Below are 27,996 nucleotides of genomic sequence, written 5' to 3' on the forward strand. Positions count from 1 at the left end.
GCATACGTTCGTTAGCTTGAAGCTAGCTCTGAAATGAAAGTGACTTGACTCCGACAATCAACAGGTTAGTATTTGATTTATCATATTGTTGTTACCACACATAACACACATGCTCCCATGAATTGGGGTTAAACACTCACATACTTATATAAACATTCTATATTGGTCTTTAAGTCAGCACTCTAATTAAATATTCCCTATGTTTGATTTTTAGCGTTCGCTAACTAGCATACAGTTAGCAGTGTTACAGTTTTCCAGGCATGTTAGACTCCTACATACGTGTTGGATCTTTGAGCCGCTTATAGCGTTGCATTAGTGTTACGATTGCAATAATCCCTGATGTGCTTGGCTCTACCGCACGTTCATTTTAAATGTGGCGGCTTGCATCATTGGTGAAGTGACAACGTGGGAGGCGCAGCACGGAGCCATCCGAAGCTAGATAATGTTGCTAGGCAACAGTTAATCTGAAATATAATATAAGTTCCTTTTTTTAATAATTAGAACATTTTGTATTTATTTTTAACTTCTATTAACACCGGGGAATTATTTATTTGTGTCTATGGTAGTTCTGGTCATTAACTTATTAAATAAAACTATGTCAAGTATCATTTCTACAGTTGGTCACCATGGTAACAACCCAGAAGCTTCATCGCTAACTACACTGAAACACCGACCTAAGCTAACGTAGTTGGCTGTTATATACGTTGTAATAGCACCAAAACCAATATAACATTGAAACACGGGTGGGTGTTTTCAAGCCCAGCTTTTATCGTTGCAGAATGTAAGTGGACGTCTTTTTGTAAGGTATGCTCTAGTTCGCACCTCTGAAAAGCTAGCTTGACAGCTAGGTTTCGCCGTCACCCAACACTGCGCTGCAGTAACAAGATACAACACAGAATGCGTATTACCTCTTGATACGTGGACTCGAATACTACTGTGTGAATGCTCGGCAGCCACTTTACCTTCTATTACCGTTCGAGGAACTGTAATTGTGATAGTCTTATATTAAGCGACACCACAGTGTACGCAGCACTATATAGGTTTCTAATCCGCTTTCAACGTCTTATTTTAGGGATGGGAGAGTCGCCTGTAGTGACCCTCCAGCAGCAGAAAGGTGGAAGGTAGTGACGGTTCAGAGGCAATGTTGGGCTGCCATATACAATGAAGAAGATATTTAGCTTTACTAAGAAAAAGAAACAGCCACTTGGTACCCCTGACAATGGGAGTGTGCTTTCTGCTGGCTATGACCTGAAAGACAAGGACCTCGGGAAGGTTCACAAGGCTGCCTTATTGGGTGATTTGGCTAAGCTGAAGCAGCTTGCTAAAAAGAATGACATCAATCAACTTGACAAGGAGAATAGGTAAGTAAGAAGCACTTGTTGGCACATCATTCAAGTTTTCTGTAGAGAATAAATAATGGTTTTGCAATATTTCTTGTTGATATCATTCATGTGTTTTTATGTGTACAGTATGCATGTAGCATTTACTTTTTTGTATTTGTTTTCTGGGAATGCCTCATTTTATATTCAAACCGCTGTTGAGTACTAAATGAAACGTACACCCCATTGTTTCTGTTCAACTTGTGTTTCACAGTAGGATCTAGTTACCATTTACATTTAGTAAGTGTCAAAAGTAACTGAAGCAAGCACTTGTTGTATTTTACAGAATGGTTGTAATGAAGAGAATTTAATGATTAAATTAGAACCATACGCATGATGATGTAAAGAATGTCAAGTTCTTCAGTGAAGTGTTGAGGAAGAACATTATTGCTTGCATTCTGAGAAACTCTCCACTGTTGCAGAACTGCACTTCATATTGCCTGTGCCAGTGGTCATGTTGAGGTGGTGCAGTTCCTGGTTGAGAGCAAAGCCAAGCTTAACCTATGCGACAATCAAAATAGATCCGCCTTAATGAAGGTAATCCTGATTGATGACACTCCAAGACAGAGTGAATCTTTCATAAATGCACAACTTCATAGATATTCCTTCATGGAATGTTTTCCAGATTTGTATCAATCCATGTCTCTGAAATTTGTGGAACATTTTCAGGCGGTGCAGGGCCAGCATGAGCGCTGTGTGAGCATATTGCTGGAAAACCATGCTGAGCCTAACCTGGTGGACATCAATGGCAATACAGCCCTCCACTTAGCGGCAAACATCCCTTCTATATCCACCGCTGTATTATTGTTGCAGCATGAGGCTGAAATCAACGCTCAAAACAAGGTGATCCTGTACCTGTCTTTATCACTGTACAGCGTCTCACACTTTAGCCAAACATTAGGACTGTCCTCTGTTTTAAACCGAAGTTTAGCAAATATATTTTTAATATGGATTCAGTTAAGATGCTAGGTTTTAAAGAATATTTGATATACTGTACCATTACATGATCAAAACAGTTTTAAGCTTTAACTTACTTGTCTTTGAGCTGTAGATCAAGGCTTCTTGGCTTTTGCAGCACAACTATTTCAACACACTTTCATTCATTGCTATTTCTTTATTGTCACCCCTATGCTTTTCTATTTTGAAATCTATAAATGTATGTCTCAAGAAAGGTGAACCGTGGTTGTTGGTATGTTTTTAAATGTATCTTATGCATTGTTGAGTGTATATAAGTTACAACAAAAATCTTGCTAATAAAGTTTTTGCATATGATCTGTGATACAGGAAGGGTTCACACCCTTGACTGTAGCAGTCCGTGAGGACCATATCGAGATGGCTGAGTTTCTCCTCAAGGAGACGGCTGATGTGAATTCTGTGGACCAAGACCGCAGGTCAGTACCGAGCAACAAACCATCTGTAATGAACGCTTAATAATGGGTCCTTTTCGTTGTTTACAGTCCGTGTGTTGCCGTTGATTTTTACCCGCAGGTCCCTGTTAATGTTAGCTGCTGGCAATGGACAAATCAGCATGGTGAAGCTGCTGTTGCAATATGATGCAGACAGTACACTCAAGGATACCAAAGGATGGTCAGCTGATGACTATGCAGTGATGAACGGACATCATCCGTAAGCTCCTTCTGTCTTTGAGCTTATATTCCTCGACTGATAATTCCACTGTGATTGATACATTTTGGGTGTTTGAGTGAAACACAGAATTAAACTGCGGTTTTCTTTTTCTTTTGCAGGACTATGATATTTTGACATTTTGACATGTTTTTCTCTTTTGCAGTTGTTCCCTCCTGATAATAGAGCACGGTACCCAGAGGGCTGATGGGGCTTCGGTGTCACGTCAAGGTCCAAGCAAGAAGAAAAAAATGTTTGGCAGTCCCTCCCAAGACCGTGAAGCAGGCTTCTCTTTGGGAGGACCAGCCACTGACAAAGATGGTAGGCAGTTCTCATCATATGAGAATAAAAGTGATTATTTTCGCGGTATGTGTTCGTTACTGACGTTGATTATTTTATTCATTCCTCATGCATAACCTATTGACTGGATCTAGAACATGGAGCAAATGAAGCAGGGGGAGGTACTATACTTAGATAAAAAAAAAATTGTGAGCAAAATTAGTGGAAGAGTGTTATTTATTTGCCATTAAAGATGATTGTTGATCACTACGGATCAATATCAGTCCTTTTGTTTTCAGATTCCCTGCTGCTTAGATTGTGGTGCCATGTTCTCTTTGCTGATGCTGCTTTTTAAGATTTCGATGCTCCCGAGCTCTCGCTACGGGACACGTTTAATATTGGTGTTGAAGTGAATTCAGACGCGGATAAGTTGAAAATATGTTGTTTGGCCTTGTTGCAGATTTTGAGGACAACTCCCAGTCAGAGTCATTAAGTCGGTAAGCGCATTTTTCTTAATGTATTTTACAATTTATACTTGCAATCCAATCCCCCAGCCTTAAGTGATTCTCTTCCTTTCTCAGAGTTTCAAAAAGTGCTGCTGATGAATGGCCTTCGTCGGAGGATGAGGATGAATCTGAAAGAATTGAAAAGGTTGATGCTTCTCATTTTTGCCGTATGTCCGTTGATTTTATTTCTTCAAGTGTTTTGTTTTGGTAATTTTTCTAACCTTCATACTGTGTTCTGTGTTTCAGAAACCACTAAAAGTAAACCTGAGCAAAATGATTGGATCTAAAAAGGGAAAAGGTACCAAGAATCATTCAAACTTTTGTCACTTACAGTATCAGTGTTTCCATCGTTGGTACTGTTTGGTAGTAATTTATTATCCCTGCCTGACCTGTAGCCTCTGCACTACCTGACACATCCTCGAGTGGCACAGAATCAGAGCCAGAGAGTGACAATAGAGTCCAGAGAATCCCCTCCCTGCCAAAGGCTTTATCTTCCAGCAAAACCCTGCCTCACCCAGTAGATCCCCCTCCTCCTCCCTTCCTTTCAAAATCACCCCGGATGACTTCCACTCCTCTTCCAACATACAGAAAGGTAAAATATTTGTGTCAGAGCTTTGTCAGTTGCATGTCTGTGACAACTTTCTCTCCTTCTATGTTTTTTCTCTCCCAAAATGCTGAAAACGAACAGACAGTTCAGCCGAGAGGGGGAAACAGATGTGCTCAGAGCCGCATTCGAGCAGTAATAAAAGGTCAGAGTCTCCGGAAGGAAGCGCAGGAGAGGAGTCTGAAGAGGAAGAGGAAGACGAAGAAGAAGAAGAGGAGGAGGAAGAAGAAGAGGAAGAGGATGAGGATGAGGATGATGAAGATGAGGATGAAGAGGATGAGGATGATGACGAAGAAGAATATGAAGAAAGTGAAGAAGGGGAAGAGAATGAAGACGAGGACAGATCTGTGGAGGAGGAAGACAGCTGCGCAGCTGCCGCCAAGGCCGATGCTGCTGACTTTGAAGATTTGCAGAAACCCACCATTGCTGTTGTTCTTAATAGTGACAACTCTGAGACTCCAAACATGCACAGTTCCGATGTCCGTCACAACAGTGGGACACCTGTTGGAGTTGAACATGAGAGTGATGATGCCTCGAAGAAAAATGTCAAAACAAAGCTCAACTGCCCCGCGAGAAAAGAGACTGGTGCAACGCCAGCAACGTTGGATGTAGCAGAGGATTGCGTCGTGTCGGCCATTAGGGTAGAATCTAAATTTTCTGATGAGGACGAGAGTTTTGGGAGGGAAGGTTTAAGGTCATCAGATAAAAAAATCATTTCAAACCAAAGTTCCACAGAAGGCCCCGCTGCACCCATACTTCATACAGATGCTCAGTCGCCATGCGAGGCAAATGAGGAAGAGTCCGAGAAAGAAGCAGAAAAGGATGACGATGACTCCTGGACAAAACAAAACAGTGGTGACAACATGTGGAATGATAGTGATAATGAGGAGGATAATAAAACTGAAGGATTTGATCCCAGCACCTTGATTGCTTATCAAAGAAATGTACTTGCCAAGGTTGATACAGAAAACACAGACAGCGCGTCTGATGCAGAAGATGATGCTGGGTCACGCAAAAGGGCTTTCAAAGGAGAGAAAGGTAGGTCCTCATGGGGCTCATCACTAGAGGGCAGTGACACTGACATACCCAAGGAGAGTGATGCCAACAATGAGACTCTTCCGCAGGAAAGTCAAGTTAAAGCACAAGATTTGCAGCCGGAAGCTGCTTCAGTGCCTTCTCCGGCTACTGTACCTCCAAATGAAGACCGGCCTGATACCTCATGGGATTCTTCATCACCCGTGTCGCCATCTACCAAATGTGTCTCACCAAAGCCAGTGACAGATGAACGTGAATCATTTCCAGTACCGAGTGCAGCAAGCTCTCCACAGTCCAAAAACCGAGCAGGTGTAGCAACTGTAGATGAATCCGAATGGGATTCTTCTGAAAATAACGACCAAAATGATATTGACCCAGTCACCAAATGTGAAGCGGTAGCGCCACATTCAAAGGCAAATGTTATTACAGCAGACCAAACCACGGATCAGCAAAAGAGCTCTTTAGAAGAAGAAGAAGAAGAAGAAGAAGAAGAAGAAATAGAAAGTATTGAAAAAGAGTCAAATGACCCCTCCCTTGTAGTTTCAATAGTACCTGAGGATGACAACGCAACCGGAATCCAAACACTACAGGACGACGATATAGAGTTGGTGGCTCAGCCGTCACCAATGGAAGGAAAATCAGACTCTGAGAACAATAAGGAGGATAGTAGTTGGGATGATGAAGATGAAAGTGATGAATCCGAAAAGCAGAGGGCAATGGAGATAACACCTCTTTCTGACCCAACCGGTTTGCTGTCACTGAAGCCGGCGCCCACGAGAGCCGAACATGAAAAGAGAGCAGAAGAGGCAAAGACAGACGATGTTGAGAGCGACGTCGATGACGAAGTGGCTCCTTATTCTATTGTTGATGGAAATCATGAATCTGTAGAGGATAACGAGCCAGAGAGAGAAAAGTTGGGGACTGATGAGAAACAAGGTCAGAGCAAAGACGAGTCGAGTGAGGACTCGGACAGCGAGCATCTAAATCTGCAGTACGACTTCGCCAGCTCCACAGTTAAAAGGCTCCATGGGCTGGATGATTCTGGTAACGCTGTTGATGAGCGTCTGTGCGTAGGTGGCAACGTAGTCGATGACCAAGGGGCTAGATTAACAGCATATGTTCCACTTGAAAATAAAAGTGCCATTGTTACTGAAAGAAGAGAGCCATCAGGTGACCTTAACCAAAGTCCCCACGCTAAAGATGATGACCCCAGCAGTCAACACAATGAGTCAGATGTGAACACGCTGTCTGATGAAGTGTTGCCTCAGACTGACATTGATGATGTTGATGTAGACTCACCTGATGAGGGGGAGAACACAGGCATGAGCTGGCATGAGCACAGAGGCGTTGAAGAGGCTGACATTCAGGTATAACAGGACATTTTTCAGTGTAGAATGTAGCACAGTGTGGCCTCTGTAAACACCTTTATCCCTTATTATTTCATGTGCTTGTTCTTGGGTTAGTGCTTTGGTGTTAAAGGTGCTCGCAACATAAGCTCAGTAAGTAGGTTTTACTTATTTTATTTCTATTTGTCTTTACACAGAAAGAAGATTCTACTGAGGATGAGGATAATGATGACAAAGAGGAGGAGCAAGTGGAGGAAGAGGAGGAAGGAGATGAATCAGAAGAGAATGATCAGCCTGAAGATAGTGCAGAGTCTGCTGATGCCACTTCGCCTGTTCCTGAAGCACACGTCCTTAAGGATAATAAAAGAGGTAAGAGATGGTTTCTTCTTAACGGAAGCTGCATCTGCATGTTTATCAAGGAAATGTTAGTGCAGCCCTGCTAAGTCGCTACTATGAAAAACATAAATCTGGACTCTTGTCTGCAACCTGCACTGGCGAGTTGACTAAAAGATTTGCAGTATTGCTTGAAAAACTGTTTTGGATAGATAAGTGTAACTATCCGAGATTTATTCAAGATTTTCTGACACAATAACAAAATACAAATGATTATATAGAAACCCCATTTCCCAAAAAAAGTTACTGAAATGTTAAGAATCTAAATCTGTCGTTTGTTAATTCATCATTTAACACACAAGTCCAAGGAAAGGATTTTCAGTGTGTACCCTAACCAACTAATATCCAGCCCATGTAGCTATATCCATCATGGTGTCATGATGGTTTCTCAGACAGTGCTGCTCCAGGGTTTGAAGGTCACGCGCATCCAACGGTGGTTGCCGTTCTTAGCGTTTACTCACTGAGATATCCCTAGACTTCCTGAATCTTTTCAAAATATTAAGCAAAGTTACATTGTATTTAGAAATCGAATATTTTTTTTAACTGATCAGTAATTCACCGATGGTGTTTTGGCACAAAACGGTGAGGCACGGCCCATGCTCGCTTGGATAAACTCCTCTTTTGGTTGCGGCTTCTTTTATACCCAATGGTGACACCCTCACCTGTTACCAGTTAATCAGCTGATTGGAGAATCTCTTTCTGAATGCTGTTTCTCGTACATTCTGAAAACTTCTCTGTCTTTGCCTCTCTCCCAACGTTGAGTGTGTGTTGCTAGCTTTGAATTATTCATTGTATTTACTAAATACAATGAGGTTGGTTGGTTAAGACACTGAAAATATTTTTTGTGGACTTCTGTATCTGTTAGATAAAGGTTTAAACAAAAATGTGATCACATGTACACACAAAATAGAGAAGGGAGCCCAGTGAGCACAGCACGCTAAATCATTGCACAGAAGGGAATAATGCCATGCCTCCCTGCTGGACACTTTGTGTTCAAACACTTAACAGTGTACAACTCATTTCTTGAGTTCTCATGTCCTCTGCAAACAGCACAGTTGTGGCACTTGGAAAATTCAACCATGTTTTGCTCATAGATGACGCCTTTATATACTGTAAAGTTCACAATTCTGTCTTGGAACTCTGGAAATTGGTCTTGACCCATGGTACATCAAATTCCCATACACCGCTGTCGAACAAGTACAAATTAAGTGGGACTTTCATGCCGTGGCTGGACTGCCAAACATAATCGGAGCAATAGACTGCACACACAAACGCATTAAAGCACCCGTGCCGTTGTGGAGCGCACTGAGCTGAAAGCCAGGTGGATTATTCTGGCATGCTGCGTTTTGCACAATATTGCCATGAACGAGAGTCTCCCACTACCTGAACCATCAAAGTGCCATCATGACGAGGCAACACCTGATTGCACGGCTTTAGTTGCAGTCATCGAGCGTCTGGCCATGACGAGATGTTTTTTTTTTAAGCCATTTTCATATCAAACCATTTCTTCTTTATTTCTGTGACATTACGAACTACAGTTGACACGGAATTAACAGCACTCGTAATTGCCTCCCATTTCTTCGCTTTAGCAGGTCCCGTAATTCCACTGCTGACATGCTAAAAATGACAGATTTTCCTTTCTGGATCTCTGAAAGCAGAACTTCAATCTCAGAGCCCGTAAAGTTGTTCTTTTTGCGCCTTGATGCCATTCTTATGACTCAACACTCAACCCTTCCTGGCACAGGAGAGAGGAAGCACAGCCTTATATGGTATTATTTTGGGAGTGGAGTATGCAAATTTGCTATTCTCATGCACGTGCACTTAAATACGCACGGGTGAAATTCATCATCATTCATCATTTACGGAGTTCATTTACACACTTTTCCCGAAGTTAAGAGCGTTTGTTGAATCTGACGTGGCGTGTTCGCACGTACAAGACCTTACGGAAAAAGTGAGAGAAATTTAGAATAAAAATACGAAAATGTTCTTGCATGACTTTAGACGCTAAACCGAGGCATCACTTGTAAAACTGCATTCCTGTGAAGTATGTAATCGTACCTGGTCCTCATCTTTCTTACAGATTTTCTGTCTGAGCTGGGTCTGGAGAAAGGCGAAGAAGAGCAGGATTCATGGGACTCTGAGGTACGTTGAGGACATGAGTTGGGAAACCCCTTTGGATGAGATATTAGCCTCTCAGCTTCCAAGCAACTTTCTTCTCTTCCTTAGTCACATTCTGAAAACTCCAACTTACCTCGTGAAGAGAGACAAAGTTTGCACATCCAGAATCCCGAGGTGTCCGCTAATGAAGAAGCGCTTAAAGAAAGTATGTCCATTTCCCTACTTCCTTCATGTTTTTTTCTTGTTTGCTTTATTTTAAATGCAACCAAATCATCCCAGGCACCATTCCATGCAGCGGAAACAGTCTGACCTTATTTATCTTTCATAACTGCAGCAAAGAGCACTTTAACTTGTTAATGCATGCGTTCATTTTGTCTGAAAAACTGTCCAAGCTTCCTGTTTTCAGTTAAAATGTCATTTTGAATATACGGAGCGAGACGGACTTTCCAACAATGTGTTACTTTTCTTTCGTAGACTTGTTTTACATTCCTTCTTTTTTAAGAGGGAAGGGAGGCAGTAGGATGGCAGAGCTAGAGCCTCGCAGGAGTGTAGGCAAGCCAACAGGCAGCCAGGGAGAGGGTATGAAAGTCTTGACTCATGGGCTCATGCTAATCATAACAGAGACCTTGCCATCACGCCATGATCGCCCTAAGGGAATGCATGCATCGTACACCTCTCCATCCTGCCTGCTGCCAATGAACACCATTTTTTCCATATATGAAACTTAAACTGCCAGTGGTTCCACTTAACCTGCTCATTTTTTTTTGATAAGTTTTAGTTAAAATGTTACTAATATTTGCTGATGCTGAACTATGCCAAAAAAAAGAACTGTAACCAGAATCTCCATCCTGGGCTGATGCGTAGGCACGTACTGTATGTTCATGCTAATTAACCTTAAGCTCAATTGCATGAGAATGCTTTCCACATTGTTCTTGCAAACTTATCGTGCGTCACCAGGGTACAGTTTGGCTGTTTACGGAGGATGTGTCAAAAAAGGGTAACGAACGTGTCCTTTTCAGCTGGAAACGACAGTGACGATGATCACAGAGGGGAGCACGCTGATGATGGTGATGGTATACAGAAAGAGGTAAGATCCGCTACTTACACCACAGAGGGTGAAATGAATCGTTCAACCTGTTGGATTCAAAATGATGTCGTTTTTCTGTTCTACTAGAATGAGAAGGCAAAATGGGAACCGCTTAGCGTTTTGAGCAAACTCGATGGAGATTCTGACCAAAAGAAAGGTAAGCGGAATAGAATCAAAAAATAAAAACTAGAAAGCTTCATTCGAGGGAGTGTTTGGCATGTAATGTTGTGCTTTGTTTCAATTTGACAGACTTGATGGAAGAGCTCGGTTTGGGTGATGTTGACGATCTTGAAGGTGAGAAGAAATATTGCATTTTCCTCTTTGATTAGATGCTCTCAAGTCTGTGGGCCTCTCATGTGACGCTCTATTTTTGTCTGCTTTTCATTCCCTTAATTGCTTGAGTTTGTTTGCTACCTAATGACTCATTGTTACCATGCCCAACACACACACACACACACACACAAACACAAACACACACACACCTTTTACAGTGTCACAGCTGGGAAACTGAGCATTACCCAACGGTCTGTGTTGTGAAAGCCTCAGTTTCAGATTCTTCAGAGTTTCTTTCTGTTTTGATTAACGACATTCTCTGAAAACACAGCACTGACTTTTCTGCCCCCTCCCCCCTTTTTTTTCTATCATCGCTCTTTTTGAAGTGCGAAAAGCAGGTCAGTAAAGATAAGCAAACTTAGATGAGTAGAACAGTTTTCACTAGAACTGTATGGTAGTGCAGTAATGTAGAAGCCTATCCCAGATCTGCTCTGTGGTCATGAGTGCACTCAAAGCACTGGGCTGTAATGGTTATCCCAGTGTAAACTGACCTTTTACCCTCAACAACTTCTCTTTTTTTTTTTTTTTTTTTTTTTTTTTTTTTACTAACGTACAGTTTCTTGTGTTAATGCTGCAGATGCATCAGACTGGGACTCCGCCAGCACTACCAGTAAGAAGACGCTGCCTGGCCGCAGAATGGCCTCCCCTGGGCTTGAAGAGTTTCCAGAACGCTCCAATTCCTCTCTTAAGGAGGAGGAAGAAGACGCTGCACCTGCAGCAGCCACAACACCTCAGAGGAGCATCAGTGCTGACATGATGCTGCCTAGCACTCCCTCTAAATCTGCCCCCCAACCCCAACCTCGCACAAGGAAAATGGTGCTTCAGAAACCAGAAAGCGAGGAGGGCAAGTGTAGTAAGATGTTCAATGCGTGTGCATACTTCTCCAACACAGCATCTGGACTTGTTTAAGAGCGTCTCTTTCTTATGCTTTCCATCAGAATCGGACTGGGAACCAGACAAGATAACATCCCCTGGCAGCGCTTCTCCGGCTGACAGTCATCTTCAAAATATAGCTGAGCCTCCAAATGTGGTTAAAGCAGGTAGAGCTCATTGGTGTTTTTAAACTGGCCTAAATTTTCTGTAGATGCCCTGTTTTCAAGGTAATGCCTCTGTCTCCCCCTCAGGTCCCCCTGAACTCTCACTGATGGTAAAAGACACTAAAAGTAGCGCCGAGTTTGATGACCAAGAACAAGCGGTAAGAAGTTTTTAGAAAATATCAAGCCCGCCTACTTATGTTAATTCTTTGATGCACTCGTACTTTTCCCAGCAGGTCATGTTTTGGTAAATATGTGCACACGTGGTTGTGTGACGTTGCTTTGCATTGGTTGGGTCTCCTTAAAGGTGGTTAAGTTCATCTCTGTCAATACAAATGTTAAAATGATGTTTATTGAAACTTCTAAGCAGAACAAGCCTCATGGCTAGTTGAGACGAAGCTGTCAGATGGCTACTGCTGCTATACTGACAACTTGTTTAGGCAAAACAAATCCCTACTGTGGCAAAAACATGAGCAAAGATACGGCAGTTTACATAGCTCTGTTTAGGGTGGTAAAAAATAAGGCCAGTCAATTGTAGCTTTTTACTATATGATTAAACATTTAATTGCATTTCGTGTTGTGAAATGTTAACTTGCTAACAGTTTTCCATAAGATGAGGTTTTAGAAATCATAGTTGAAATGTCTCCGTGTTTATTTGAATATTATGTCAAAACTTGGTTTTTGCATTTTTGTCTTTGTCTCCTGTGTTTTCCCTTGTCCCCTCATGCCATCAAAGGAAAAAGATGATGCAGTAGATAGATGTGAGGTAGCTCTGAATAACTCTGGCCACACGGAGGATGACTTTAAAGATCAGTGCTGTCCTGAAGTCCGAGTCGGTTCGGGTGACGATCCTCCGTGGGAGAACCGTTATGAGAAGCTCTGGGTAGAGGTGGAGAAAAAGGAGGTGAAATCCACCTTCAAGAGCGTTGCTGGTGAATTAAAGGAGATGTTTGGGGAGCTGTTTAAATCAACACATACAGCAGAAGATACAACGGAAGGGGCCGCTTCTGCATCCACCTCAGGAGCGGAAGAGTCAAGTGACGAAGAAGAGGGGGAAGTTATTGTTCGCCCTACAACCAGAGCGAGGAGCACTGTCCTTCTCACCATACCTGAGCAGAGAGAGTCTGGACTGGAGGATTCTGCGGCAGAGTCCCCTGACAACTCCTTATGCGAGCAGAGGATGCAGGACCGTGAGCAGCCTTGTAGTGACAGCAGTATTTGTCAGGCAGCGGATCTTCTTACCGATGACGTGCAGGGATCTGCTTCACCACCGCTCACAACAGCAAAGGAGAGCATAGACAACATAAATCATTCTACTAAAACTTTAGGTGACGATAACGCGTGCGCGAATGACCTGAAAGATGAGACCAAGCGACATGTGGACCCAATCGTAGAATGCACAACTGTGAACCTAAATGAAGCTGAGAGGAACACTACAAGACCAGAGGCCAACCTCGAGGAGTTAGCCATGTCTCAGCCACCCTCACAAAGCGGACATCCCCGTGTCTCTGATGAACAGCTGGAAGAAGACGTGGAAAGGTTTAAAATGGAGGTAGGGACTTTCTTCCTCAATTTGGAGAAAGAAAAGACACAACTGTGGAAAGAGGTAGAAGATGGCCGCCTGTCCCACAGTCCCTTCTAGATTGCATCTCTTTCTCTTTTTTCATTTCATTCATCATCTTATTTATTTATTTATTTTTTAGCTCACCTGTGTCATAACACTGTGATCTAATCTTTTTCTCTGTTAGCCAGTAATTTGTCCTGTCCTTGTGGTTTTTCTGTAGTTGTGGAGTTAATTACGTTTTTCCATACATATTTGTGTCACTTTAACCAACCTCGAAGAAGTTATAGTGGAGATTTATTTATTTATTTCAGTGATATTTTCACGACTCACAACAAGCTTTTGGTTCAGATTTTGAGCAAAAAGAAATTGGCATTTTACTCCCAAACTACCGAAGGTTCAGTCTCGTATGCTCTTTTGTAGCCACGCGTCTTATTGTGCACAGACTTTGCATGTTTACATCTTTTAGACCCGACCTTCTTCTTCTTCATTATCTTATGCACGCTGTGCTTTGGTTTGTTTTTACACATGCAGGATCTGTCTCTTCAATCAGGCTTTTGAGTGTCTGTGTGTCTCAGTGTTGGAAACACGATGGATCATTTTTCTGTGCACAATTTGACATTTTAATTCACACAGAACAACAACTACAGTAATGTCTGGAATGGTCCCGTAGAATGAGATGTGCAACATCCTATTTGAAATCCTAAAAAATTGTCCTTGAAGAGATCTGGATGTAACGATTAACCCGTAATTCTTACTGAGATCTTCTCAAAAGCGCTTGCTGTTCATATTCGACTCAGTTATTCTAGTCTCAGCTGCGTCGTTGAGACTTCTGCAGTAAGCATTGTGTTGCATGGAAATGTTCATGCTTTTAATTAACAGAAAATGTCGAATAGAGTAACAACAGTAAGGTGTTAGGTCTCCAACGGGAGGGGTGACACTAAATTATGTATGACAGGAGTGTGCAAGTGCCTGCTCCAAAATGCATCTTAAAAAGCTGGCCACAACCTCTCTCAGCTGGGTGAGTCTCAGGTCAAACACTGCACGTACTGTTCTGTTTTCAGGTCGACAAAGGAACGGCAAAGCCTGTCGTGGAGGTTCAAAAATCAAGTGCTTCCCGGGATAGTTGTGGGACCACACTGGAGGAAGTTGTTTCTGAGAAACCTGAGACCGCTTTAGGCCGCCTGTCAAGTCAAGCTGGAGCAATTCATCAGGAACAGCAGCCTGTTGCCGCCAAAAGGTAAACATTGTTTTACTTTTTGTAGCTTTTGTGCATTTTTAGGCTCTGGCATTTATTTTTACGAGGGGCGGAAATAAAAACACCATCAACCTCAACCATCAAGTTCTCACTGAGTCATCCTATATTCGGATATTACTGTACACACCAATTATTTCTCGGCCTCTAAAGCATTTCATAAGATTCAATCTGTGGGTGTTTTTTTTTTTGTTTTTTTTACCTCACTTTCAGCAGAAAGAACCCCTCTCTAAATGTCCTTTTATTGAATTTTAGTAAGGTCTCTCTGAACCTCTGAACGCCCCAACTTGTAGACGTCGCAGGTCATTGACTATCAGGTTTATTGCTCTCCATAGCACCAGCATGGCTCCAGTGCAATTGCATCTCCCAGTCCGGCAGAGCTGCAATAGCAAGAAACAAGAGAAGCAAGCTGTAGAAGAGACCTTACAGCAGGAGCTGGTCAGAGGGGCCCGGTGCAGCAGAGCCCCTCAGACCAACACGCATGTTAACGGAGATCCTCTCTCTGTGTTTGACGATAGCTCTTTAAGTGACGTGTCGGACGATGAAGGAAGGTATATATGCAGTATGCCACTTTTGTGTACCATTTTATCTCTCTGTCACTAACCCCTAAGGTGTTATTAGTCTGAACGCAAGGTGTATTATATAGATGGCACAGCGAGGTCGGCTCATTGGGTTTTTCTACAGGAAATAAGGATGTCTGCAAGTTTGAGCAAAAACTTGAGTAATGGGGAAAAAAAATAATGAAGTCATTGATACTTTCTAATTCTAATTCTTTTTTTAATTAGCGACATCTATGAACACAAAAACCTCTAAAACGCTACAACAGTTTAATTTTGCTTGAGCAAACTAAGGCAGAAATACACAGTGCGTTCAGTCTGATCAAAACTCAACAATATTGGTGGTGGGCGATAATTAGGATGCCTTATTTAAATTCTTTCCCCACTAACGGAGTTGCATGGCTAACCACTGGGTTTCCAGAACTTGACTCGTATACTGCATTATACCATTACGCTTCCAACAACCCTTCTGTGTCTTTAAAGCTCCTAAACCTGAACACCAGCCTTTCAAATGATTTATTTTCCTCCCCCCTGTTTGCTCTGCCCAGGATGTCAACGAGTGGACGACAGAAAAGGAAGGTAAAGCACAGACTTTGTCAGCATCTGGATGGACTGGGGGGAAGCTTGAATACCAGAATAAGAAAGTGAATGATACTAAGGCCACGCTTTGTTTCCGTGTTCAGAACTCTGAAGAAATGGACATGGGAGAAGATTTCGATGAACTCACTCAGTCATCGGACACAGCCACAGATGACATGGACTCACCCACTTCAGGCTACCGTCACGCGTCCCTCCTCATTTCGAAGCTGGATTCAGCCACGTTGGGTACTGATTCAGCTTTTTCAGATACATAAAATAATAATTATTATTTTTTTTTAACCTAAAATCTGACATTTTCTTAACACTGTGGGACGTGAAAGACTTTCTTACAGACTAACGTGTTTTATCCCGCAGACTCAACGAGCATTGCAAAGTTGCAGAACATTTTCCATGAATACGAACGCTCCATCCAAAAGGCAAGAAGTCGCCACGGTTACCTGGCAGACAAGGTGAGCCAGTTGGAAATGGAGAGGGTGGAGTTCAAGTCCTCGCTGGAGGAAGTCAAAGACGTCAAGTCTGCTTTGGAGCGCAACCAGTTGGAACTACAGACTGAAGTCACAAACCTCAAGTGAGCAACCGCCTCCTTCGTTCAAAACTACAGCACCCTGTAGCCTCTTCTTTTACAGTCCCCTCTCTGTGCATCATATTTTATGCGGTTGATTGTTTCGTAGGTTTTTTTTTTTCAATGTGTTTTGATTTGACGACCTGAAATTTCTGCTTTGTTTGGCGTAGATTTCAGCTGAAACAGGAGCAGGAGAATCGTCGCAATGCCAACATGATGTACGACACTACCAGAGATAAGCTGAGGAAGACGGAGGAGCAGCATCAGGTCGAGGTTCAGGAGAGACAGAAGGTGGAGCTCACACTCAGAAACCTGGAGCTGGAGATGAGAACGCTGATCAGCAACATGAAACAAGTACATTTTCCTGATGTCCTGTTATAGTCATTTGCCTTACAACGTGTATTTTGTGACGTAAACCACAAACGAGATGTTTTTAAATTACGGGGGTTATATGTTTTTACACCCAGCTTGAAGAGGACCACGGTGAGACCCAGAGACTGCTGGCTCAGGAGCGCAGTGCACGGACTCTGCAGGAAAATCTGCTCAGCAGCCATCTACGAAAGCAGCAGGAGATGGAGGAGGAGAACAAAAGAAGCATGAGCAAAAGCAACGAGGTGATTCTAACTAGTGGTCGACCGATTATATAATGGCTGTATAGTTTCACAGCGCTGACCACTGATATTTCAACATGGAAGTTAGTAAAAACATGACTCGGAAGGTGTCTGCAGGGCGGCACGACTCATCAGCGAGTCAGTAGTTGGGCTTTCATCCACAAGTTTAGATTTTTAGGTTAATGGATATCTTGATGGAAATCTCAAAATCTGACAAATCATTAACAACGTGCATATAATCGCTTAAGTAGTGCATTTGTGTAATACAGTCTGATGGATACCGCCAGTTAGTGCCCAAGTGGTTGGCGTTTATAAGCACAAAACTGGTGTCTAACTGAGCAAATAAATAGTTAATCAAAACTAGCAACCGTACTTCAAATTATTACATATTTGATTATCCTCGTCCACCCCTGGTTAGTATGAGGCTTGTTTTTGTTGGTAGCCTGTTCAGTGATGTTGTCGGGCACATAACAGTTTTTTGTTTTTTTTCTTTTTGTTCTGGTTATCTTAGGAACAGCAGTGTAGTTCTGTATTTATTAGTACTGGAACAGATGTGTGCACGTGCACTCAACATGCTCGCCAGGCGCACACACGTGTGCAAGCACTACTATACCGCCACATGCTTCTTCTTTCCAAAGTTAGGCAAGCCTTGTCTCTGTGGCGGTGTGTACCTTAGGCCGCCTGGGCATCGATGTGACACATCAGTTCACAGCGTTTTGTGTCATGATGACCTGAATACTCGTGTCACCAACTGTCAAAAAAGTTAAATGCTGTTGAAGGATGATTGTTTTGAAATTCTGGGAACTAATAATGCTTTAGAGAGAACACCTGTGAACTCCAGGCAATATTAACTTGATATTTCTTGGCGCCTGCCCGCAGGCTTTGTCTCAGCTCACTGAGGCCAGCGACAGGGAGAGGGAGCTTCTTCAGCAGACCTCTGCCTTACAGGAGCAGCTAACCATGCTGAGGACAGACCTTGAACGGTCAAAGGCGAACAGCAGTCTCAGAGAGAGCCACCTTCTGGAGGAGAACGAGGCCCTCAAGGAACAGCTCGAAGATGTTCGACGAGATCTCAAACTCAGCAACGAAGCCGTGACCCAAACTGTCTTCAGCTGCAATAACCAGCTGACCACCCTGAAGTCTGAGTTGGCAATAACAACAAGCCGGCTGGAAAACGAGCGTCAGACTCGCGAAGCGCTGGAGGCAGAGGTTGATTCGACTCGCAGCCGACTGGCTGGAGCCGTAAAGGAGGCTGAGCTTCGCCTGGCAGCTCACTCTGAGACAGAGAAAACTCTGCTCCGGGAGAAGGAAGACCACCAGCGTCTCAAAGAGAGACTTACTGGTTAGTTACAGAAGTGTTGCCAAGACAGCTTCAAGCTTAAGATTTTAATATCTCATCATGTAAAACACAGAACCTGTAGCATTCTTAACCATGACACAGATTAAGTGTCCCCTTGATGAGTTGCTCTGTCTGGTCTGTGCTGCTTCCTGCTCTGGGCTGCAGCAGCTGTCCAGTTCAAGAAACCTTCTTGTTTTGGGGGCATTTCTTTGTCTAATCATCTTTTTGTTGGCCTAACTGAGACCATTTCTTCTTAAAGGTGAAGCAGCCAGTCAACGAGAGGCAGTCAGCAGCCTGTCCCAGAAGCTGGCCAAGGCAGAGGCTCGTGCAAACAGCCTGGAGAATGAAGTTCATCGGGTCACGCTGCAGCTCACCGAAAAGGGCCTGCTGCTCGACGTCCTCCAGCGGGAGAGGGACCAGGGTGCCGCACGCGCAAAGGAGCTAGAAGGCACTCTGCAGGCCGAGAGGGAGTTGGTCAGCCGTGCCGGAGCTCGCCAAGAAGCAACGCATGAACGGCTAGCCCAAGCCCAGAGCGAGGCCATGTTACTACGTCAACAGTTAGAAGAGGCCCAAAACAAAGGTGTTGCAAAGGAGCGTGCTGTGACAGATGCACAAGAGCGCTTCAGTGACATTCTGTCCAAGCTGCGCTCCGACTGTGAGGAAAGGGTTCAGCTAGTGGAAGAGAGAAATAAGGAGCTTGCCAGTAAGGCTGCTGACCTCCGCGACCAGATCTACAAGTTGGAGGAAGAGAAGAATGAAAGGGAGGTAAGATTAGGACTGTCCAGGGTAAGCAGATTACCCAACTTCTTTCACCAGACCCACTTTTAGACTTCATTCCACAGGCCAGCTGAGGATCTCCACTTATATCTAAGCAGCCCCTGCCTTCTCTTGCTTTATCTGCACAGACTAGTCTGAGACAGGTGCAGCAGGAGCTCGCTGACTCCCTCAAGAAGCTGTCAATGAGCGAAGCGTCCCTGGAGGTCAACACACGCTATCGTAATGACCTGGAGGAAGAGAAGGCTCGGCTCCTCAAAGACTTGGACAGGCTCAAAGGGAAGGTAATGTCAGGAAACAGTGACACCTTGTGGCGGCATATCCTCATCACTCCTCTGAGATGAGATGTGAATGATTACCAAGTAATGAAAACCTTCAAGTTCTCTGAGATTAAATTAGTTAAAAATCAGTAGGTGATAAAAACTGTTGGTCATAAGCAGAAATGACTTGTATTTTCATTAGCTTGGCTGAGCTTGATGTTCTGTCTGTGTCACATAGCTCGAGGAAAGCGAAGATGAATATGTGCAGGCGGAGAGACGTATCAACAGTCTGAAGAGCAGTTTGGATGACAGGGAAAAAGAACTGTCCACTGCGGCTCAGAAACTCCAGGAGGCGCTGTCTGCCGCTGCAGCTTCCGATATCACCGTCAAACAGCTGGAGGAAGCTGTGCAAAAGTATTTGCAAACACGTGCTGTCCTCGCACAAATGAGTGTCTCATTACTCAAAGGATTTTGTCTGATTAGATACTGCGTACACACAAAGTCACAAAAGTAAAAACAATCACGTGAACCTTGTGGGACAAGCAAACGTCACGAGTAAAATAATCACACCTTCACTATTCTTCAGCGAAAACATTTTCAGCCATGACCCTGGTTATGTTTTGATGTCAACACAGTATGAATGCCTTTGACCCCGAGTGTAAATGTGTTGTCTCACCAGGCTGGAGATTGAGAATGCCAGACTGGAAGCTGCTGCTAAGCAACAGTCTAACAAAATTGATGCTCTACAGAAAGGGACTCAGGAAGCTGCCACAGTGAGTACTAAAAACCTAACTCAGTTACTGGATCTCACTGGGTCTCAGTGCACTTTATCTACCTTTTTACAGCTGAGCAACATCCTGACTCGAATAACTGACTCTATATAATGAAAGTCGTTATCCTATTTTAAGCTATTCAATCTTTTTCCAGCTAACTGACTGCTCACCTGGAGGAGGGGTTAGTATTGTGGACGTAGGTTTAGCTTCTCTGTGTGGGGTTATTCTTTTTTTAATTCATTGATATGAATGGAAAGAATAATAGAAATGATACTCTTCGTGGGGTGAGTTGCATCTCGGCTTTGTGGTCTTTTAGCACCACCTACTAGATGAAGAATCCAAACATACGGAGGAAGAAATATCTTTGTGTTGGTTTGTGTTTCTCTTGGTGATGGAAAGATGTCTTTTTCTCCCTTAATCTTCTTTCTCTTTGTCCACGGTGTCTTCCTTTCATTCTTGTCTTTGTGTCTGGAGCTGTGTGATGCATGTCACTTCCTTTTAGTGTGCTTCTTTTTTTCTTCCCTAAAATCACGAATGGGAAATTTAACAGCTAAAACTAACCAAAAAATGTCTTTCATTTATTTATTCGCAAATCTTTTCTTCTCTCTGTAGGTCCGTGGACGTTTGGAGGACTTGGTAACAAATCTCCAAAGCAGTAAGATGACTTTGGAAGACCAACTTAATCGAGAGGTTGGTGGCCTGTGTTGTTTTCCTCACTATGAAATGATCAGATTATTTCCATCTCCTTGCTCTAGTCTTCTTTTCTTGATTTAGCCCTAATCAAAGCAGCAAAATATTTTTTGCTAGAGCTCAAATTGAATCAGAGATGAGATCAAACAGATGAGGAGAAAAAGAGGAATTTTTATAGGAAAAAATGATCGGATGCTTCTTTTCAACAGTTATTCTCTTGATTATTTATTAAATTGTTGACCAACTGTGTTTTTCATCCTCTTTGCAGGTCCAGAAACAAAGCGTGCTGTCTCATACAGCCCAGGACTCTCAGGCCCTGTGGGAGGAGGAGCTGAAAAGCCGCTCGAAGCTGGGAGTGCGATTGGCAGAGCTCGAAAAGGAAAAGGGGGAACTGAGCACCCAGGTGATCATGGTGTTTCCCTCCCACGCGGCCCACTCTTAGGATTTGAATTGTCCTGATGGCAACAAATGATTTGGGTCTCAAAAGTTTGTTGCCATGTTGCCTGTGTTCTAGATGGAGATTGAAAAGAAGAAAGCCAAGAAAATCACAGAGCAGAAGAAGGCTGTCGACGCTCGTATTGATGAAGAGATGAAGAGAAACACAGAGCTTCAAAAAGAAATGTACAGGTGACTCCTAAACTCCCCCCTGTGACCTGTGGCTGTGCCTCCTACTACATAGACACACCTAAGCTCCAGTAGAACAGTCTTTCCTGGTTTATATGGCTGTGGCACTCCAGTGTCTGTATCCTTTGTAAAGGTTGTGCTTTTATAAATTCCCAACACAACTATGTTTTTAGAATGTATCATAGGGTGTTCATGCATTCATAATTATTTATTTATATTTATATATATATATATATGTTCTGTGTTCACCCCCTTAATTGTGCCTGGTTTGATTTTCCTTATAAATTACCAAGAAAACAGGATATGGGTGCAGTCATTTAATGAAACATGTGCAAACATAAATGGAATGGGTTACTGTATTTAAGATAAAAACATATAGTTTTTGCTATTCTAATAAGCTTGAAAGACAATATTTAGTATGAGCACCTTTATTCTTCAACACAGCCTGAACCCTCTTAGACAAGCTTTCTTGTTATATCTTTAGGTAGTCTTCAGGAATAGTTCTCCAGGCTTTTTGAAGGACATCCCAAAGCTCTTCTTTGGATGTCGGCTGCCCTTTGTTCCGTTCTCTGTCAAGATGATCAAGTCAAGAATGCTTAAGTCTGGACTCTGGGAGGATTCATCTCTACATAAGACCTGTTGCCACTGATTTTCCGTCCACTTCTTGTGTCATTTGGCACACCTCAGCCTTTTCTCCCTGTTTCCCTTCGTTAAGAATGGCTTCAGAGGCTTCAGTGAACAGTAGATGGATCAACAGAAAATCCAGATGCGTCTCCCACGTCCTTTTTTTATCCGATCTTTGAAGGATTTTTTTTTCCCCATTTCTTATGGACACCACTTTCAGTTTTTTTGGGGGATGCAACTTCTTTTGTGCTCCACTTCTCCAGTTTCCTCAATTTTTTTTTAAGGACACACTGCACACCATTCTGAGAAATGCCAAGTTTTCAGCTAATAGCCCTTTGGGAAATCTCCCTGTTGGTGCAAAAATGCCATTCTATACCCGTCAAACTGTTATGTTTGGGCTTTTTCACAGGGGCAACTAAAGTTATTGGAACAAATCATGTTTCTTTACAAAGCTGCGAGTAACGATGTGTCTAAAGATACAATTTAAAATGGGTTCTTTGCTAAATTGTCTTTCGGGTGTTGACACAAAACTGGTTCATCCTTTGATTTAGATGCCTGTTTATGCTTGGATGATACATGTGTCAACGTTAATTGGCCTAACAAGCAATAACGCACATTCCACAAGGACTGGTGTTTAAAATATGTGAAAAAATAGCCAATGTATTTTATGTATTTTATTTAAACAGCCCTTTACAAACAATTGTTACGATGTACCAAAGTGCTTTACAGCAGGTAATAAATAAAGAGAAGAATAAGTAAAAAACAATTAAAACAATAAAAGCAATAAAATACAACAAAATCAAATAAGATAAAAGTGTCATCATACTACTGGGTATTAAAAGCAATCCTAAATAAGTAGGTTTTTAGCTTAGATTTGAAGAGGCCCAGGTCAGAAATAAGACGCAGCTCAATGGGGAGCTTATTCCAGAGCCTGGGGGCAGCGACAGAAAAGGCTCGGTCACCCCAGTGTTTGTATTCTGACCTGGGCACTTCAAGCAAAAAGTGATTTGTTGACCTCAGAGCTCTACCAGGATTGCGGACTGTTAAAAGCTCAGATAAATATGATGGGGCGAGGCCATTTAGAGCTTTAAAAACAAACATTAAAAGTTTAAAATCAATTCTATAAAGGACAGGAAGCCAATGGAGGGAGTCAAGAACAGGAGTGATGTCCAAAGAAAAACCTTGAAACATGTTCAGAAAGCCTGAAGAGCTATAGCTCAAGACCATGTAATAACATCGTAAGTCTGGCTCTTTTCAGCAAAATATATAGAAATGAGGGGTAGTTTTGCACATTGGTGTACATAAAACTAACAATGGTTTATACACCATATATTTTAATGCAGTGTACAAAAGCTTTTGTTGTTTGCAGTAATGGTTCCGGTTTGTGTACATCCGTTACTTTTAGTTGATAATTTGATTAGTTTATTTTGGATATTTGCTTTTTTAACAAAGTGGACTTTGTTAATTTGTGTTTCAGGCTGCGCACCTTACTGAAGACGGCAAAGAAGAAACTGCGGGATCAAGATGCTGCTGGAGCAGAGTTCGGATCTCCTCTGAACAGTCTTCGGATAGACCAGGGCAGACACAATCAGTCCGAGGGTGCCTTTGGAAGAATAAAAGACAAGGTTTGGGCCAAAATTCCATGTATTTAAACCTCTACTTAAAGTATTACTTGTAATGGTACATTCAGCCACATTCTAAAGTTGCCCCATTCAGTCCCTTACATGCAATATCCCGCCTCAGGTTTTTTTAATCTTGGCCTCTGTCTGTAGGTGGATGATCTGCAGGCGCAGCTGGAGGTGGAAACATCTCGTCGCAGCCAGCTAGAAAAACAGAACGGGGAGCTTAAGGATCAGTTGGCCTCTCAGAAGAGCTTGAGCCGTAGTAATGATCAGCTGGAGAGGAGCAAGAGGCAGTTGGAGGAGGAGGTACTGGACCTGAGACGTCGAATGGAGGCCGCTCAGGTGGAGCAAAGTCAGGTGGAGCAGTACCGGCGCGAGGCAGAGGAGAGAGCCCGGCAAGAGATACAACATAAACTGGAGCAGGTCAACCTCTTCCTCCAGGTAAGAAAGAATAGAGAGAAAAAAAACGGATCAAGTTTTTGTTAGGAGATCTATGAATAGGCTGATAAGCTCCGCCCACATCTCAGCCACTCAGCTTTTCATCAAAGTCTCTTTCAAAAACGGCAAAAGTCCCTCTGCTACACTAATTTCAACAAGAAGAAACGTCAGTGAAAAACCGTGATCAGGACTGCGAACTCTCACTCACTGAGCGGCAGAACTATGGGCTTACTGCGCAGGTCTCATCGATTCTGAAGAGAGATCGTAGAAGAGAGGTGCAAACAGGGAGAAAACATGCCCTCTCGTAAGTCACGGTGTGTCCCTGATAGATGGCTTGAATAGCGTGAATCTTCATAATAACTTAAGAGGTTATTTTTTCAGGTCAAATTTGAGAGTTCTGTGTGAGAAAGAGGTGTCTCTCCCAGGGAAAAGCGGCCCTCTGCATCACTTTGCCAGACCCTGGGTTAGGGTTAGAGCTCTGTCAGTGTGTCGCTAGAAGTGAAGAACACAAGCGGCTGATTCCTACTCTGTGGAAAAATCTATGATTCTGGTGCTCGGTGAGTGAGAAATAGCAGCCCTTCTTATTTCATTTGTCCTTGGTCTGGACATGAACGTGATAGTTTTGGCTGACTATTCTCTGGAGGTTCAGCCACACTGGGGCAGTGGAGTCCCAGCGGCCTGGGCTTTCAGTCCTGTCGTCGAGACAGAAAATGCATTTGTACTCGTAGTCTCTCTCAGATAAATGGTGGGAACAGTGCCACATCTTGTCTGTTTAGTGGCAGACCAAACTGTTTATGGGTTAAATTTGTCAAACGGCTTTCTAAAAAAAATGAAGACTGCAGGCCCGTGTCCTCGCTGGTATGTTTGATGGGATACTGCAGCGTCTCCAAATTAATTGAATACTCCTGCAGTAGTTTAACGTCTTTGGGTAAGACGTTAAATCTCATTTCATTCTGTCACAGTCCTAAACATGTCTCATCTGTCATTTTAGCAACCAGAGGAAAACCCACCGACTAGCTTCTCCTCCTTGCTTTCGCTAGCTTCTCCCAGAAACTTGCTCGATTATATGCCTGCGCTCACCGTAACGTCTCTAAACCTGACTTACGATGATTGTGTGTTTCGCCCAGTCTCAGGCAGCATCCCAAGAAGCACTAGATCAGATTAAAGCTGCCAACGAGGCTAACCTGCGCTCGCAGCTGGAGCAGAAGATTCGGGAGCTGGAGGGAGAATTGGGCCGGGCCCGCACCACCCAGCAGGACAGCCTTAACCAAAGAGACTCCACACGCACAGAGCTGGAGCGATACCGGCAACTCTACACAGAGGAGCTTCACCTCCGCAAGTCCCTGTCTGCTAAACTCGAGAGGTTAGAATGAATTTACAGTCAATGAGCTGAACCTCTACACTTTGAAAGTGCATTATTTGGGAATAATGAGTTCTTTTAAACAGTGGAAGTCTTTTTGGAGGGGTGATCCGACACACTTCTGCTATATTCCATCCACAGGGCCAACAGTCGGCTCGGAGAAGCCAATTCAAAGTTGCTAAGCGAGCGCAGCAGGTCGCTCATCACCAGCAACATCGCAAATGGGAGCCTTGTTGGGCCCTCGCTAGACCTGGGCGCTTTGGGTTCACCGGCAAATTATGGAGCCACACTTGGACCCCTAAACAGGAGTCTTGGCCTGGGGCTTTCCCTCATTAGCCCTGTGACTGAGGCACAGAACAGCAGGGTGGAGGACTATCTGGCCAAGGTTTGCTGTGTTTAATCCCACTTTCACTCATTCAGTTATGGAGATGACTAACAATTATTCTTTATGTGGACTACATTCTTCTTTTTTTTTTTTTTTAAGCCATTTGCATCGTGTTTTCTGTGTTGGTATAGTGTAACTGGTGGTGTTCTGTTGAAAACCATTGCTTTTTATACACAAGTCAGTTCACTGTTTCTGCATCAAATACACTGTACAGACAGTGGAAAAACAAACTAGAACACCCACAGAAGTAAATGATTTCTTCTCCCTTTTTTCTTTTTGTTTCTTCCTCCTGCACTTTATGTGTCTCTAGTCTTTATATTAGTACTTTACTTCTAACCTGTCTTGTATTTCTCACTCTTTTAGCTTCTAGCTCAAAAGTCTGTCTCTCACCTCTCCTCTCTTCAGCCAGACTCATAACCAGGTGTGTAGTTGTGTTTAGTTCAGTGTCTGACTGGCTGCCGCTGTCCTTTCTTTGTCTTACTACTTCGAACAAAAAGTGCGACCTTCCACTGTCAAAAGAGTTTTCTGCAACTACATAATAATTAAGTTTAAAAACTTACAAAAATTAAGAATCCTGTCGACATTTTCTGGTTAAATAGTCACTAAAAGCCCCAAAGTCCAAGCACCAAACCACAACAAATGACGTTTTGAATGCAGTAATCATATAATAATAGTGTAACTGTAGCTTTGACTTAATTTCTTCACATCTATTTGCACTGATACAGTATATAAGATGAATTTATTTACGCTCTAAAGAGCATTTATCAACATTTTAAATGGCTTCATGTGACTTAATTTTTAACGTGATGCCTGTTATGCATTCAGGAATCAAACCCCAGTCACACGCTCACCACTATAATGGCACATAATGCCTGTGATGCGATTTAAAAAGGCTCGATAAGCAGCCCCCTTTAATCAAACAGCCTGCAGAACAACACACAGCTTCACTCTAAGACAGAGCTTGCATGTTTGGTGTGAGCTGCTGTGTTTCATGTAAAAGTGTTTTTCCATTCTAGTGTTTTCCATAGTGGTGGTGTTGTTGAAATTTCATTTCAGTCTCTCACCTTGAATGTGCATTTACTCACTTTGAAGACTTTGTTTTCCCTGCTTGTAAGATCAGATATTGAAACAGCTTTTCCTCTTTTTTTCCCCCCCCAGATGCAGAGCGAGTTGGATTGGAACATATCAAAGGAATTAAGCAACGGTGAGTCCTCTGAAGCTGGAAGCGTGGCACGCGTCCTGCTCGTGTTGGAGCGTGACGCGGTAGCTGCATGCAGACGGTAACCGTGGTGTTTCTTTTGGTTCCTCAGCCACAGCGGAGCTGGATGCTGCCTCGGCCCGTATGTCACCCGTGGGCTCCGCTTCGAGAGTGGAGCTGGACCCTCTGAGCAGAGCAACGCAGCAATATTTGGAGGTACTCAAGAAGAACAACAGGATCTGACCACACGTCACAGCTGCTTGCCTTCAAAAGGTTGGAATTCAGCCATTAAAACTTTAAAGCCAACACCAAGAATCATACTTTGTACATCTTTTTGTGTCCTCTTTCATGTAAAAAGCATATATAATGCACATTGCACTTATCCACTCAGGAGCAAAGGGTGACACACACGCACACACACACATATATATACATGATAAATACATACACATATGTATGTATGTATTGGATGGGTACAATTAGAGACAACCTCAAAAGTATTTGTTTTTTTTCTGGATTATGTTGTGATTTTGACTTTTATTTGTGAATGTCAGTGTTTCTAAATCTGTATTTCTAAGTATTTGTATTTATCCTTACTTTTGCCAAGATACTACATTCGTTACGTGCCATCAGATGGTGCAATTATCTGTCTTAGTCTTACTTGTAGCATTGTGTCATCCTCGGTATTTTATTTATTCGTTTACTTCATGAACAAGATATACTTGAATAGGACGAGCTGGAGCGTTCTCCGGCTAAAGAAAACAGGGTGACCACATTTGTACGAGTGTCATTTCAGCTTTCTCGTGGGCTTGATGTAAGGCCCACGAAAAGTTTGTTTGTTTTTCATTATTCCTTAAATACTGTAACAAAATGAGACTGACTATAATATAATGAGATCCCATTCACTCCAACATTGTGAAAGTTTGTATTCTGATTATATTGTTTTTATGTGAAATGTAATTAAAATCGTATCAATTTGCATCTATATTGCATATATTAAACAACTTAATCTAATGCTTTATGAGA

General features: G+C 42.8%; 1 protein-coding gene across 4 annotated transcripts; it reads left to right on the top strand.

The window, feature by feature from the left end:
* ankrd26 (ankyrin repeat domain containing 26) lies at nt 1-27,991 on the top strand. 4 transcript variants are annotated; one of them, XM_075470333.1, is made up of 45 exons: nt 1-64; nt 1,073-1,361; nt 1,802-1,916; nt 2,049-2,222; nt 2,664-2,770; nt 2,868-3,005; nt 3,169-3,323; nt 3,437-3,463; nt 3,742-3,778; nt 3,863-3,932; nt 4,034-4,085; nt 4,183-4,379; nt 6,970-7,141; nt 9,246-9,307; nt 9,392-9,488; nt 9,758-9,862; nt 10,303-10,370; nt 10,458-10,527; nt 10,620-10,664; nt 11,281-11,556; nt 11,642-11,743; nt 11,828-11,898; nt 12,474-13,289; nt 14,363-14,538; nt 14,889-15,104; nt 15,659-15,689; nt 15,794-15,935; nt 16,065-16,278; nt 16,443-16,626; nt 16,740-16,886; nt 17,763-18,225; nt 18,482-18,987; nt 19,128-19,280; nt 19,495-19,670; nt 19,936-20,029; nt 20,184-20,210; nt 20,642-20,719; nt 20,988-21,122; nt 21,234-21,346; nt 23,445-23,592; nt 23,740-24,030; nt 25,155-25,390; nt 25,529-25,772; nt 26,931-26,976; nt 27,083-27,991. In XM_075470333.1, the coding sequence occupies exons 2-45, from the start codon at nt 1,162-1,164 to the stop codon at nt 27,211-27,213; spliced, it is 7,107 nt and encodes a 2,368-aa protein (XP_075326448.1). In that variant the 5' UTR covers nt 1-64; nt 1,073-1,161; the 3' UTR covers nt 27,214-27,991. The 4 variants fall into 4 exon arrangements, with proteins under 4 accessions (XP_075326448.1, XP_075326450.1, XP_075326451.1 ...); XM_075470334.1 differs by lacking the exon at nt 1-64 and adding an exon at nt 667-781; XM_075470335.1 differs by lacking the exon at nt 3,437-3,463.
* The last annotated feature ends 5 nt before the right edge of the window (nt 27,992-27,996 follow it).

The sequence above is a fragment of the Odontesthes bonariensis genome, chromosome 7, assembly GCF_027942865.1.
Source record: "Odontesthes bonariensis isolate fOdoBon6 chromosome 7, fOdoBon6.hap1, whole genome shotgun sequence".
In the NCBI taxonomy this organism is placed as follows: Eukaryota; Metazoa; Chordata; class Actinopteri; order Atheriniformes; family Atherinopsidae; genus Odontesthes; species Odontesthes bonariensis.